This window comes from Pteropus alecto, unplaced genomic scaffold, assembly GCF_000325575.1.
Source record: "Pteropus alecto unplaced genomic scaffold, ASM32557v1 scaffold270, whole genome shotgun sequence".
In the NCBI taxonomy this organism is placed as follows: domain Eukaryota; kingdom Metazoa; phylum Chordata; class Mammalia; order Chiroptera; family Pteropodidae; genus Pteropus; species Pteropus alecto.
Window position 1 is genome coordinate 6658414 of NW_006430735.1, and position 13285 is coordinate 6671698.

A 13285-nucleotide genomic window follows, 5' to 3' on the forward strand; every position below is an offset into this window, starting at 1 on the left:
ATATATATATATATTTGATATATTTAGTTGCTACATAGTCTTTTATAAAAGCTGGGAATATTTTTCTGTCAACACCTTTATTACATTTATAAATATAAGATTTACACAGTATTCCATCAAAAAAAAATTAAAACTTCTTACAAATATCCACATATATTTCATACCTATAAAATTTTCAAAGGAGTGCTCTGTGAAAGGTAGGTCCCAGTTAATGGTTCATTTACTGGTGCAGCAAAATACATATAAATTTGTAAAGTTTTCTTTGTCCATAAAACATCTTGAAAATTTAGCAAGATACTTATTGTGAAGCTGAGCTTCCTAAACCATCATATTTTAGAAAGAAATTTGATGTGTGTATTCCATGAGATTCCATGAGAAGTCAGATGAACAGAAATAAAGATCTATTGAAAACAAATGCATACTACAGAGAGCAGTTAAGGCAGGAGTGTGATGGATGAGAAAAGTTGAGAAGTAGGACACAGGAGATGTGAGAAGGAACAAATAGTAATAATGTATTATATGAGTCTGAACTTGGATATAAACTCCACTGGTATCCAGTTACTAACTCTCATCCTCACTTAGGACTGTTTACATTGTTGAAAACTTTCTTAGAAGCACCTTCCAATTTCTTTGTTGCCACCAGAATGCTTGATGTGTGTGTTCTGTAAAATCACCTTGGATCTGACCAAGACACTAGGTCCAAAAATCTGAATTGCTAGTTTTTCATGCTATAAATTTATAAAAAATTTTCTTTCACTGGTAAAGGTTATCACTGATCAATATTATTAATATCTAGAAGTATATATGCTGAATTTCATTCTAGCCAAGAATATTAAGTAGAGACAAGGAAAGGAGAATAAGACTAGGGTGTGTGTTTGTTTGTTTGTTTGTTTGTTTTGACCTTTGAACAAAGGCAATAGAGTCCCTATTACTGAGTGATTCCTGGAGCAGCCATTTACCAACACCTATGGGCTAAGTGGGCACTTCTCAGAGAAACAGGAAGAAAGAAAATAAGAAGTTTATAGTTCACTGCACTGATTCCCAGGCTCTTTAAAGGAAGAGAGCTCCCAGATGCTGCTGTCTTGCAACAGTGGCTCACTGTCCTCATCACTGCCCTGTTAGTCAGGTTGTCACTTGATGCAGTTGCTGTGTTTTTGAATTCCACTGCCTTTACTCTGTTCAGGGATGAATAAGGCAACCAGAAAAGATATAAGAACTATACATGACCCAGACAAAAATGGCGGGCCTGAGACGACAGCTCCCCGGAGGGCAGCGTTATTAGAATTCAATTCCAGTTCCAACTCAATCAGTTCCACTTGAAACCTGTAGAATGTGAAGCCCTCCAGGCCATTACACAGTCCTTCCTCTAATTCCAGTTATGATCCCCTGGCACTCTTTGCTGATCTGACTCTGCATTCTGAGAGACAAGGGCACTGCTGGAAATGGGAAGCTGGACATGGCAGCCACAGTCCCCACCGCCTACATCATCCATGCCTGATTTCCAAACCACAGGCTAAGTGGAACATCTGGAGACCCAAGCCAAGGAGGACAGTATTCTTATTCCCTAATGATCTCATCAAGGTGGTGAGAAAGACTATCTGAGCCACAATAGACAGAATTCCTACCATAACTATGAAAGCTACAATTTTAACAGATCTAAAACCTATGACCTGTCTGAGATAGAAAAAAGAACTTGAATACTGTCCAGTTTCAGGGAGGTAAAAAACACAGTGATGCAGATTACTAAGATGGTAGAATCTTTTCCAGCTTTCTTCAGTGACACAAAAGGGTCTGCTTCTTTCCACGAAATCTGAACTCCCCTGGAGAGCGGTCTCATTTTCTCTGGAAAGTATTCTGGAACAGCCAGTAAGATGAATCCACCACTGTGACCACCAGCACAATGAGGCTGTCTCCATAACTGCCTGAGAGGTATACTCCTGTGGCGAGGCTGCTGACCAGGCTGGCTACAGAGGTGGCTGAGACCCCATCCATAAGCAGTATCTTGCTCATGCTCCTGAGTAACATCAATTACGTAGGCAAATATCACAAGGAATGTGACTGAGAACACTCCAGACATAGAAATCACTGCAAAATACTACCATGGGGCTGGACCCTCATCAGTGGAACTGAGAAGCAGGTAAAGAAGAAAGTGCCGAAGAGAAAGGGCCTCCTCCACACATTAGACAGAGCTCTACGTTGGGTACTCAGAAAAAGAGCAGGCCCTTTAAACCTTGAATGAGACCACTCATGAGGAATGTGTTGGGGAAATGTCATGTAGAACACCTAACATTGGAGTTGTCAGTAGGCCCTACTCAATTCAAGGACGACGACAGGAGCAGCATGGTATACTCTTGGTGGGGCAAAGCCCTGTAACGAGCTGCCGCCTGCAGTCTGCACCCCGCGCGCTTCCTCGGCATGGGTCCCTCCTGGGGCTCTGACACCTTCCTCTCCTCTGGGTCCTGCTCTATGCTCCTGCCGCGGTCCTGCCGGCGCCCGCCTAGAGGAGCTGCGGGACGACTGTGACACTGCAAAAGCGGCTGCGGGGCCTGAGGCTGCCCGCGGGGTCAGGTAGCTGATGCTGGAGCCAGGGAGGAGGCGAGAAGATGAGAGTAGCTGTAGGGGTCGCCGGTCGCAGCTGCGGGCAGCATCAGTGGTGGCTCTCACCTCAAGCTCCGAGTCAGGGCCGGAAAGCCTTTTATTGAGTTTTGAAGGAAGAGCTGCCTACAATAAAAACCTTTTTTATTTTTATAAGAGACATTCAACAATCTAATATGTCCCCATGTCTTAATTTTGCTCATTTGTTCAATTATGTAAGTGTTTTCACTCGTTGTCCAATCATCTTTAATTAAATTGTGGCATAGTGTGCAGAACCTGGGGCTCATTCCCTCTTTCAGAAACTTCTTACTACATCTTACAAGTGCCTATGCCACTTCTGCTCTTTTCCTAAGTAATTTGTTCTACTTTCCTGCCTCATTTCATGAGTCTATTCTCTTTCTTTCTACCAAAGTCCCTGTTAGGTTCCCTGCCAGCCCTTGCTAGTCCTTGCTTTTTTTTATTTTTGTGTGTGCTACTAGCATGGCTTATTTAAAGTTTCCATTTCTTTTAAACTTTGGCAATTTGAGCCCTTTCATCACAGGCTGGCTTTTTTCCCTCAAATCATATTTGTCCCCTTGTAAGACTGAAGAGGGAACTGAACAAATAGGATTACCAGAATGAAGGACAGGGAGAAAATTTGACAGTATACTCAGTAAGTCTTAGAAATCTATACTGGGAACTTAAGCTCTAGCAATTATCCACACAAACATAGCTCAAAAGGGGAAAATTCTTTGGAAAGATTGTAGTAGAGAGTATGCATGAAATTTTGTATGCACGTGTGTTTAAATCTGTCACAAGGTTAATAAGAATGTGTGAATAAAGTTGAATAATTGCGTGTGTGTATTCATTACTTAAAAGTATGGGTAAATGAAAATGAACTTCATACAGAAAAAGGGGTTGCTATTAACCTTAGGAAATTGCTGCTTCCTGTTCTCTTATTCATTACAACTTAACCTGCTATCCCAAGGGAGTCTTTACAACTCAGTTAACTATTTTACCATTTGAGTTGTTTCTTTAATGGCATTATACAAAAACAAACCCTCAGAGAGATTAGATTGTAGCAGTGTTGTTTCATTGTTCTTGAGAAATAACGTTACTCTTAATACAAATAAAAGAATATATTTCTCCATCAGTCCATCCATCCCATATATTGAGACATCTTTGTTCTCAAAGTGTCTTTTCCACTTTTTTATTTTTTATATATCATCTAATAAATACAAGTAGTCTGCATTTTTAAATAAAGAAGCTAATACTCTTGTATTTTATAAAGTTGTGTATAAAGAATGAACCTGCTTTGGATTTTGTTTTTGTTAATTATTTTGACTTTTATTTACCCTAGGTTCTGCCCATTCTACAAGACAGTAGGGATGCTGTCCAACATGATTGCATTTTATGATATGGCCCGTAGAGCTGTTGAAACCACTGCCCAGAGTGACAATAAAATCACATGGGCCATTATCCGTGAGCACATGGGGGAGATCCTCTATAAACTTTCCTCCATGAAATTCAAGGTATATTTAGTTTCTACTGTAACTTTTTTTTAGTAGTAAATGTTTCTTTTTAATTTTCCAACTATTTGAGTCCCTAACCTGATTTGTGAAACTTAAACATTTACCATTTTCACACATGTTCATGTTATGTAAAATCAGAACAGGCTTCAAAGTTGTATTCAAATAGAAATTCTAGTGATAAAAGTTAGAGTACGTCACATCTAAAAAAAATGCTGATATGTTTTTCCTTTTGTCCTAACTACCAGGCAGTTTAGTGCTAAAATCATTGCTAAGCAGTAATTATCTTACCTCAACTGCCTATTATCATCTAACCCCCATGCTCATCTGAAATGACTTCTGCTGTTTACCACTTTAAAGTATAATATTTTTAACTTTTAAGTGGACTGTCATTCTTTTGGAAGTACACAAGACAAATGATAATTAAGTGAAATTATCAATAGGAACTTGAATGTGTAAGATTGTTTTTAAATATTTTCAGTTAAATTATATTTAATTATTTCTAAACCATAACATGCAAGTATATAGTTACTAATTACCTATTGAGAAATTGAGAATGATTCTAAGTATATGTGTGAAATTATATATATATATACATATATAGTATATAGGTTGAAATTAAAGCTGTACGATAGATACTCACTGTTTGAAGAATTTTAAAAAATATTCACATCCTTGAGTCCTGTTATTCTACTTCAAAGCATGTAACCAAAGGAAATAATCAGATTTTCATATGGATATATGTAAAAGGTTGTTTATTAACCTTCTTAAATGCCATCCAAGAGTGAACAGTACAATATGGCATGTACATTATGACAAGAATATCATGAAGGAATGAACATCTTTCTTTCAAAGAATATTCAAAGGCATGAAGAAATGGTTATGGTTTAATGAGTGAAAAAAATCAATTTGCAAAGAGAAATTCTATACATAATTTGGTTCAAATTTATTTTTAAAAATTAAATGTAAGAGGATAAAAAATATATTTACTAGTAATAATGATTTCTGGTAATATGATTGAAGGTGATATCTTTATTTACATGCACATTGTGTCAAATTAACATCACAGTTATTTTTTAATTCATTAAATATTTTTCTGTAGCATTATTTTGTGGCTGGAGAGTAATATTCTCCTATTCTTAGGCACTTAGGACATTTCCAGTTGGTATGGACTGCTTTGTTCATGTAGTTGGTTTTGTGAATTTTCCTACTATCGATTCCCAGAAGTGGAATGATTGAGCCAGAGAGCTTATACATTTTAAAGTCTCTTTTAGACATACTATTCAACTAAGTTACTTTCCATAAGGATTTTAATTGTGGTGTATTTTAAGATTATTTTAGAAATTTCACTTTCCTGTCACAATATGATACCATCAGACCCGAACAGTAAATTCTAGTTTGACTAAGTTAATTCCAACTGTCATAAACATGCAGTGAAATGCATCTAATATGTGATGCTGTATAATTTCCCAGTGTTTTGCACATTATTGCAGATAAAATTCATTGGTTGTTGAATACAGCAGGCAAAATACAAAATCAGAATTTCATCTTTCTGTTTGGTTGGAGTATTACTCCATTTATGTATTTTTACCCTTAAAGGAAAAAGGGAAATGAGGATAGTTTTCACTCCTGCCTGGGGTTTACCAGTGTGCCTCACTTAACCTAGCACTCAGAATATATTAAATATAAGTAACTTACTACTTGTTCTGAAAGTTATTTTCCAAAGGCAAATTGAATTCTCTACTGTCTTTTTATAGGATCCATTGAAAGATGGTGAGGCAAAGATCAAAGCAGACTATGCACAACTTCTTGAAGATATGCAGAATGCATTCCGTAGCCTTGAAGATTAGAACTGTGATTTCTTTCTTCCTTTTCCTCAGCAAGTTCTCATGTGTGTATATTTTCCTAGATCTCATCTCAGACCCTTTGCTTTTTTATTGTGCAGCTTTGAGATTCGTGCCTATATGTGTTATCATTTCTTTTCCGGTTTATTTGGTAGGTCTTATATAAAGCAAACATTCCTTTGTTCCAGTGTTTGAAGGGCCTCCTTGATCCTTTCTCCAAAGTGGTGAATGTAGTAAATATGATATACTCTGGCTACACTACTGTAAACTTGTGTGTAGAGTCATGTCCCTCCTTGTCCTAGGTTTGCCCTTTCCTTATCGCCATTACATTGTAAACAGGACTACTGCATGTACTTTGCAACAGATTTGGAATGAAAGGCCAGATTTCTATACATTTTGCCAGGTACTTTATAAAGTGACTTGATATCTATCTACATGTCAAGGTTATTTGCAGTTTAGCATTTTACTAAGTAACTGCTTTGCAGGAAATGTTTGCTTTTTTAAAAAAGATGAATGATTAACGTTCCAATTATGCATTGCTTCCCCACTATATATCAGGAATATTTATGGGAAACTGTTGGGGACTATACTGTTTTTAAAAGTCTTTTGTGGGGACTCAGCACAATATATGAATCAGTACCCTCTAAAAAAGTAAAAAAAAGGGGTCAGATGGTCAAATTTAGATTAATGTCATCTTGTTAAACCTTATTTTGTTTCACTAGGAAAATTTCAGTATCAAGGAATAGTCTACCGCATTACTAGGAAATTCTCTTTTAAATTACATTTAGAACAATCACTGAAAACTTAATCCACATCATATCCTTTTCCTTAAACATCTTAGAAGCTTAAGCTTCTAAGAATCATGTGGCAGCGTGATGGGCAATAAAATGTCACAAAGAAGATATTTATTAATGGTTAAAGGCTCTTTGCACCTTTAAGGACCAGCTGAGCTGTACTGATTCTTGGGGCCAGAGTGGCATTATGTTTTTACAAAATGACATGTGTCACATGTTTGCATGTTTGTTCACTTATTGAATTTTTGAACAAGCAGTTTACCAATTGTAGACGTAATATTTTCTTTCATGTGGGTTTTGATTCACTGGCTCAAGAGTTCTCAGAATATCTGTAGCCATAGCAGCTTACCAGTTTCCATTTGGTTTAATAGGGATAAATTAATTTTTGTGTCTGCTGATGGCAGAATCTAGGTCATGTGAAGAAAGATTATTTCGTCCTATCTTTGAAGTATATATTTTAAAATAGTAGTTTCAGTGTTTGTACAATAAGGTACACTGCAGAACAGCTTTGAGAGCAACAGTTTCCCATTAACTTTTTCTGACCCATAGTGCTGGCATCATCGCTTCCTCTTTGGGAAGAGGAAGGGTGTTGAACATATCTAACAATCTCAAATACCTAAATATAATAGCATAAATAAAGTATTTATTTTATGCTTCAGTATGTTATTATTTAAATTTTTAGGTAATGTATTTCTTTTGGTCTGTTAAGGAAAGATGCAGTCAGAGAATTCAGCTGTAGGTTTTTTTAAATCCTTGCAGGTTGATGCTCTTACTGTGGACTACTATTCAGGACAGAGGTTCTTCCATACAACTTTTTGTAACCTTTCAGAGCACTGGAAGATAAAAATTTTACAATGATCTCTTGAGATGTGAATTTAATGGTGCTGCTTAATCAGTTTGCTTTCAGTGTGGCCTCCTGCCCAGAGATCTTAAGACCAGTGGAAATTAAAAGGATTTAAAAACTTTCTATTTCTACCTTAAACTTACCAGCACACTAGGTGGTGATGAATGATATGACAAAGAAAGCTTGACCAAGTTTGTTTTTTTGTCGTTCCAAATTTGCAGTGTACACTCTTACTCTTTTTTAAGAATGTTGATATATGGGTGTGGAGATGCTAGAGAAACTATGCTCAGATATTCAGTAGAAGTGTTCCTTCAGCTATGTTAAGAATTTCATATTGGTCACTGATCATATTTCTTTAGTAAGAATGTGTTAAAATTACCACAGTCTTTTAAAAAGATGATGCAGTTCTATATTTATTGTGCTGTGCCTGGTCCTAAGTGGAGCCAGTTAAACAAGTTTCATATGTATTTTTCCAGTGTTAAGTGTCACACATTGTACCCTTTGGAAATTTCCTGCCATCCCAAGGAATGAATAGAAGAGACCATATATATTGCCTCCATATCCTTGAGATTTCATTATCTTTATGTTAACAGTTGTGTATAATTGTTAAAATCTATGAAAGAATAAAAAGTGGATTTAAATTAACATTTGTGTGTGTTTTGGGGGGGCAAGATCTGCTAGAAAACATGCCACCTTATATTTTGACTTAATGTTTTCAGTATGACTTTTAAATTTTTTATTTCTCCCTTTCTTTATAAATTGTTACTTAAGATTATGAAATTGAATTGGAGCCCTCATTATAAGCTGTGAAAAGTCATATAATCATATATACTATGATTTGGAAATGTAGTACGCAGAATCTCATACCATTCTGAATATTACTTTAAATTGAAGAAGTAAATGGTTTGTAAAAATACACTTGTAAATTAAAGATCAGTGGTACTCATTTCTATTTTTGGTAAATGAACTAAAGCCTTGAAATTCATGATTTTGCAATCCAAATTATTTAGGATTCAATGTAGCAACATGTTACTTAGGACACATTTTATTTTCTTACATGTATTTTTAATAATTTCCAAGTAAATAAAGAAGCAGTATGGAGTGAACAATTCATCATTACTATTGAATGCCAGGTTTATATAGAGAAATATTTAAAAATTTTGGGAAAGCTTATAGAATATTTGGGTAATTTTTAGTACATTTGTAATATTCCAATATCTTCAATTACTAATTTTAATGTATTGCTACAATATAAGAGCACAAAGAAGGGAACCAGCTTTCCCAAGTAGGGTGTGATGATGCCACTGAAGTTGTTCTAAGGGCTTCCTCTTAGTTTGAGTTCCCCAGGAAGTTGACTTTGAGACAAGTATTTGAGTACAGGCAGTTTATTTGGGAGGTGATCCTAAGAAACACCTGTAGAGGAGTAGAGAATTGAGACAGGATTGAAAGAAGTCAATAAAAGTGTTCATTGCCAAGCAAGTCAATACTTTGGACTACTGAGTACAATCCTGTTGTGGAGTTCTGTGGTGCAAGGGAGCTAGAGTACTTTCAACAGTTCTTGAGAGCTCCTGTCAATCATCCATTGAAGCCTGTTCCCACAAAGACAGGGAGAGTCGATCCCCACTACACACCTATAGGTAGATCAAATACTAGTGACCACAGAAAACCCTCTGCAAAGAGATTTAGGTGCAAGCACTTGGAAAGTCGGAGTGGTGTGCACTGCAATGGTAGTCATAGCCAGGGAGATTTACATGGGGCACTACTAGCAACTGCTTCAGGCTCCTTAAGAAGTCTGGGGTGGGAGGTGGGGGTAAGCATCATTCAACCAGTAACAGAAAAGCCGTCATTCTGCAGAATAAGGAAGCACCTTGTAAAAGGATCAGGACATTCTTCCAAGAGATTTTTCATTTTGTTTTTTTTTTTAAGAAAAGATTTTTTAAGAACAAATACATCAATTATGGTTATAAATGGGCAGATTTATAAATGAGATTTAATGATCCTGAAAGTAAAGCAGCTTCTCAGATTAATTTTAAAATTTATTCCAAACCCATCATTAATACAGGAGAGGAAATTGGAGTCCAGAGAGGTTAACTGATTTGCCCAGTGTCACACAGTTACCTAATTTTAGAACACAGGCCTCCAGATTTTTAGTGTCTCTGCACTAAATAGTACTGTATATCTTTTCCCCATGTATGTACTTAACATTCAGAACCAAGAAGCTGGGTTGAATAAATATGAGAGAAAGTAACCAGAAGAAAAGTAAGGAGAAAAGAGTGGCCAGACAAGGTTGTGGGCAGCGTGATGACACTTATTTTAAGAAGGAAAATATGACTGAGAAACATCAGTTTGAGCTAGAGTTTAGGAAGGTGAGTCTAGAATAATCATTTTTACCATAATTATATAGAAATCTTCAAAGTGGGGAGGAAAATATGAATAATAAACATCTTACGAAGGACGTATATCCAGAATATATAAAGAACTACAAGTCGAAAAGAAAAAGAGCTCTTAATAGATAAATGAGTAAAGACTTGAATAGGCACAAAACAAAATGACCAATTAACATGAGAAAAGTGCTCAGCTTCTAGTTATCAGGGAAATGCAAATTAAAGTTATGATGTAACTTTTTTTTTTTTTTTTTTTTGGTAAGGTTGAGTATTTTTTTCAAAGCGGGTCTCCTCTCCCCCCAAACCGCACGCATATGGAGTAGCTCCAATCTGCAACTTCTATTTTGGTAGCATCTAGGATCTACAGAAGATATTCTCAATTACTTGGAATTTCAAAATTGAGGTTCCCTAGCAACAATGCACCAGTGGCAAAATACTCTATATAGTTTGTGGAGAAAAGCTCTTTAAAGTGGAAAGAATTTGTAGTCTGATAAAGATTACATTGGAATCAGTTCGTTTTTTCCTCTAGGAGGGCAGACATTTCTCCAAGTTTTGGTAGAAGTTATGGCTCAGATTTCAAAATGCAAACAGATGTTCCTAAAGCATCCGAAAGTTCCTTAAGAGCCATGGCGACTCTTAAGTTATTTTGTGTCCCAACCCTGTCAAGGGCAACAACTCATTATCCCCCCTTTGGTGTAAACTTTCAAGAGAAGTGAAACAGCACACTTTTGGCGTTTTCCCAAAGTGGCCGGCAGCGTGCGAGGTCCACGAATCGGGGTTGGATAGGATAAACCTTGAGGCCAACAGCGCTCAGAAATTTCCGAGCATTGGGATCGTGAAGGTTTTACATGCCCCCATCTAGCTGGTCCCAGGAAAAATTAGTGGTTGTTACAGTAGGAAGAAGACTGTTTCTTTTTGCAACCTGGGCCATCAAATGGCCTTGGTGCGTGGGGGTAGATGGTGGGTGCACCCGGCTCTCCGACCTCGGAGGCCCCAGCTCACCGCCACGCCAGAGGGATGCGCAGCAGCGGCCAGCGCTGCGACCTCCACCCTCCCCCGTGGCGCCAGTCTTTGGAATCTGGCGTCGCTCCCATCTCGCCCGTCGAAGTGGGGGTCCTGTTACACCGGGCCTCGCCTTCATACCCAGGCCCAACGGGGCTGGGGAAAGAATTTGGCAGAGCTCAGCCTCAAGATCTGCACCCCCGAGGAAGGAAAGCAGAGGAGAGGAGTTTCACCAGGTCTCTCCTCGGCTAGGGTCTCGGGAAACGCACGGTGCTTACCCAAGAACCCCGCCCTCTGTGAGAGGCGAGGCTGCGGGCCTGCCAGGACGGTTTGAGAATCAGGCCCGGCCAGCGAGACTCCAACCCTCACCCCTCCGGCCCCCGGTGCCACATCCCGCCGTCTCCCCGCGCCACTACTTCAGGCAGCTCACTCCAACCGGCCTCTTCGCGAGTCAGACCACCCGCCACAGGGCTGCTCTCACTGCACAGCGAGTCCCTCCGCTGCCTCCTCCCAGCCCCAAACGGCGGTGGCCACAAGGTGATAACATTTTATACCAACTGGAAGGACAGAGAATACCAAGTATTAGTGAAGATGTAGAGCAACCAGAACTGTCATTTTTCGATGGGAGTGTAAATTTGTATAACCACTTTGCAGAACTATTTTGGTAGTATCTACACAGCTGAATTAGAAAAACCTAAGGACGTAGGAATCTCATTTCTAGGTCTTGACACAACAGAAATGCATATATATGTAATATATATGCATATATATATATTCGCCTAAAGACATGTACTAGAATGGTCACGGCAGCACTATTTGTAATAGCCCCAAACTGGGAACTACTTAATGGTAGTTTGAAGAATGGTTGAATAAATTGTGTGAAATACTATATAGAAATGAGAGTTAATATAACAAAACACATGAATCTCAGAAACCTAATGTTTAGTTAAAGAAGCCAAACAATAGAACGCATATTGTATGATTCCATTTATATAGAATTTAAAATAAAAGTAGGATATGATCTTTGAAGTCAGGTTAGCAGTTACATATGCACATGGGGGACATCTGGGGTGTTGGTAATGTTCTGATTTTTGGTGTGGGTCCTTACATGGGTGGGTTCATTTTGTAAAAAAAATCACACATGATTCAAGCATTTTTCTGTATGTATGTCATAATTAATAATTTACCCCCCCCCAAAAAAGAATACACTTAAGGATTTCTATTTATTTAAAGTAGTTTTGTATTAAAAATTCTGTAGGGATGGTTTTTAAATGGTTTAAATTTTACCTAATAAAATTACATTCTTGTTTGATTTTTAAACTTGGGCTTTTCTAGAAGAAGTGATAGATTTGAATTTTTCAATTCAAATTCAGGAACTCTTAGTTTTCTTTGCAACCAATCACTTTGTCAGACAACTGACCAAGATTTGGGACAGAGTGAAACTAACCAGACCACATAGTCACAGAATGTTGTTGGCTCATTAACAGGGCTTTAACCAGTCGCATAGAAATATATATTCATGTATCCATGAATACATATTACAATCCTCAAAGCAGCAGTGAATGACCCAGGTAATTCATGGGACAAGTTGGAGGAAACAAGAATCTTTATTCAATGCTTAAATAGGAAAAGTAACACAGGAGACTTATATTTAAATAAGTATTCTCTTCTCTTTAACTAGTTTTACCACAACCTCAGTATTATAAGATTTTCCCAAACCATTTACCCTTTAAGAAATGTCCCTTGTTACTGATTTTAAACGGTGCTCTGAGTCACGTGTTATTCTGAGATTCCGAATGGTTTGGCAGTAGGACAAAGTTTTCCTAAATCATGAAATTCGAGCAGTAATAATTGTTACACATATGGATTTCAAACAGGATTCTGATATAGTGGTTTTCAGATATTTACTGAACAGATCAGCAGTTTCTCTTCTGCCCATTTCTTTATTGCAGGGTATTTCAAAAAGGAATCAAAATTCTGTGAAATATTTGAATTTGTCATATACAGGCTTAGCTTGTGAATATAATTATAAAAGAATATAATTTAGTTTCATTTTTAAAAAAGCATTTGTCCTAGGATTCAAAATTCTTTTTTCTTTAATCCATTTTGATAATTTTTGTAGTTTGCTTTTCAACTGTCTAAACAGCTCTTGAATTGTTACAACTTCCAAACAGCTAGTATATCTAGCATTTACTAGATTTCTTAAAATTGCACTAAGAGTTTTGGACACCTTTTATAAAAGCCAAAGCAACTTCAATCACATAAAACCATATTCATGGCCTTTATTTTTAATTGCATTTTTTTTTGTTTTTAA

At 37.2% G+C, this 13285-nt stretch overlaps 1 protein-coding gene across 10 annotated transcripts in view; it reads left to right on the forward strand.

Moving 5' to 3' along the window:
• Positions 1–8230, forward strand: part of ATP6V1A (ATPase H+ transporting V1 subunit A) — a 52435-nt gene extending 44205 nt beyond the window's left edge. For all 10 annotated transcript variants that reach the window (XM_025051293.1, XM_025051307.1, XM_025051308.1 and 7 more), the window contains 2 exons: positions 3935–4106; positions 5861–8230. In XM_025051293.1, the coding sequence (XP_024907061.1) occupies positions 3935–4106; positions 5861–5953 (265 nt within the window). In that variant the 3' untranslated portion in view covers positions 5954–8230. The remainder of the gene's footprint in view (positions 1–3934; positions 4107–5860) is intronic.
• The last annotated feature ends 5055 nt before the right edge of the window (positions 8231–13285 follow it).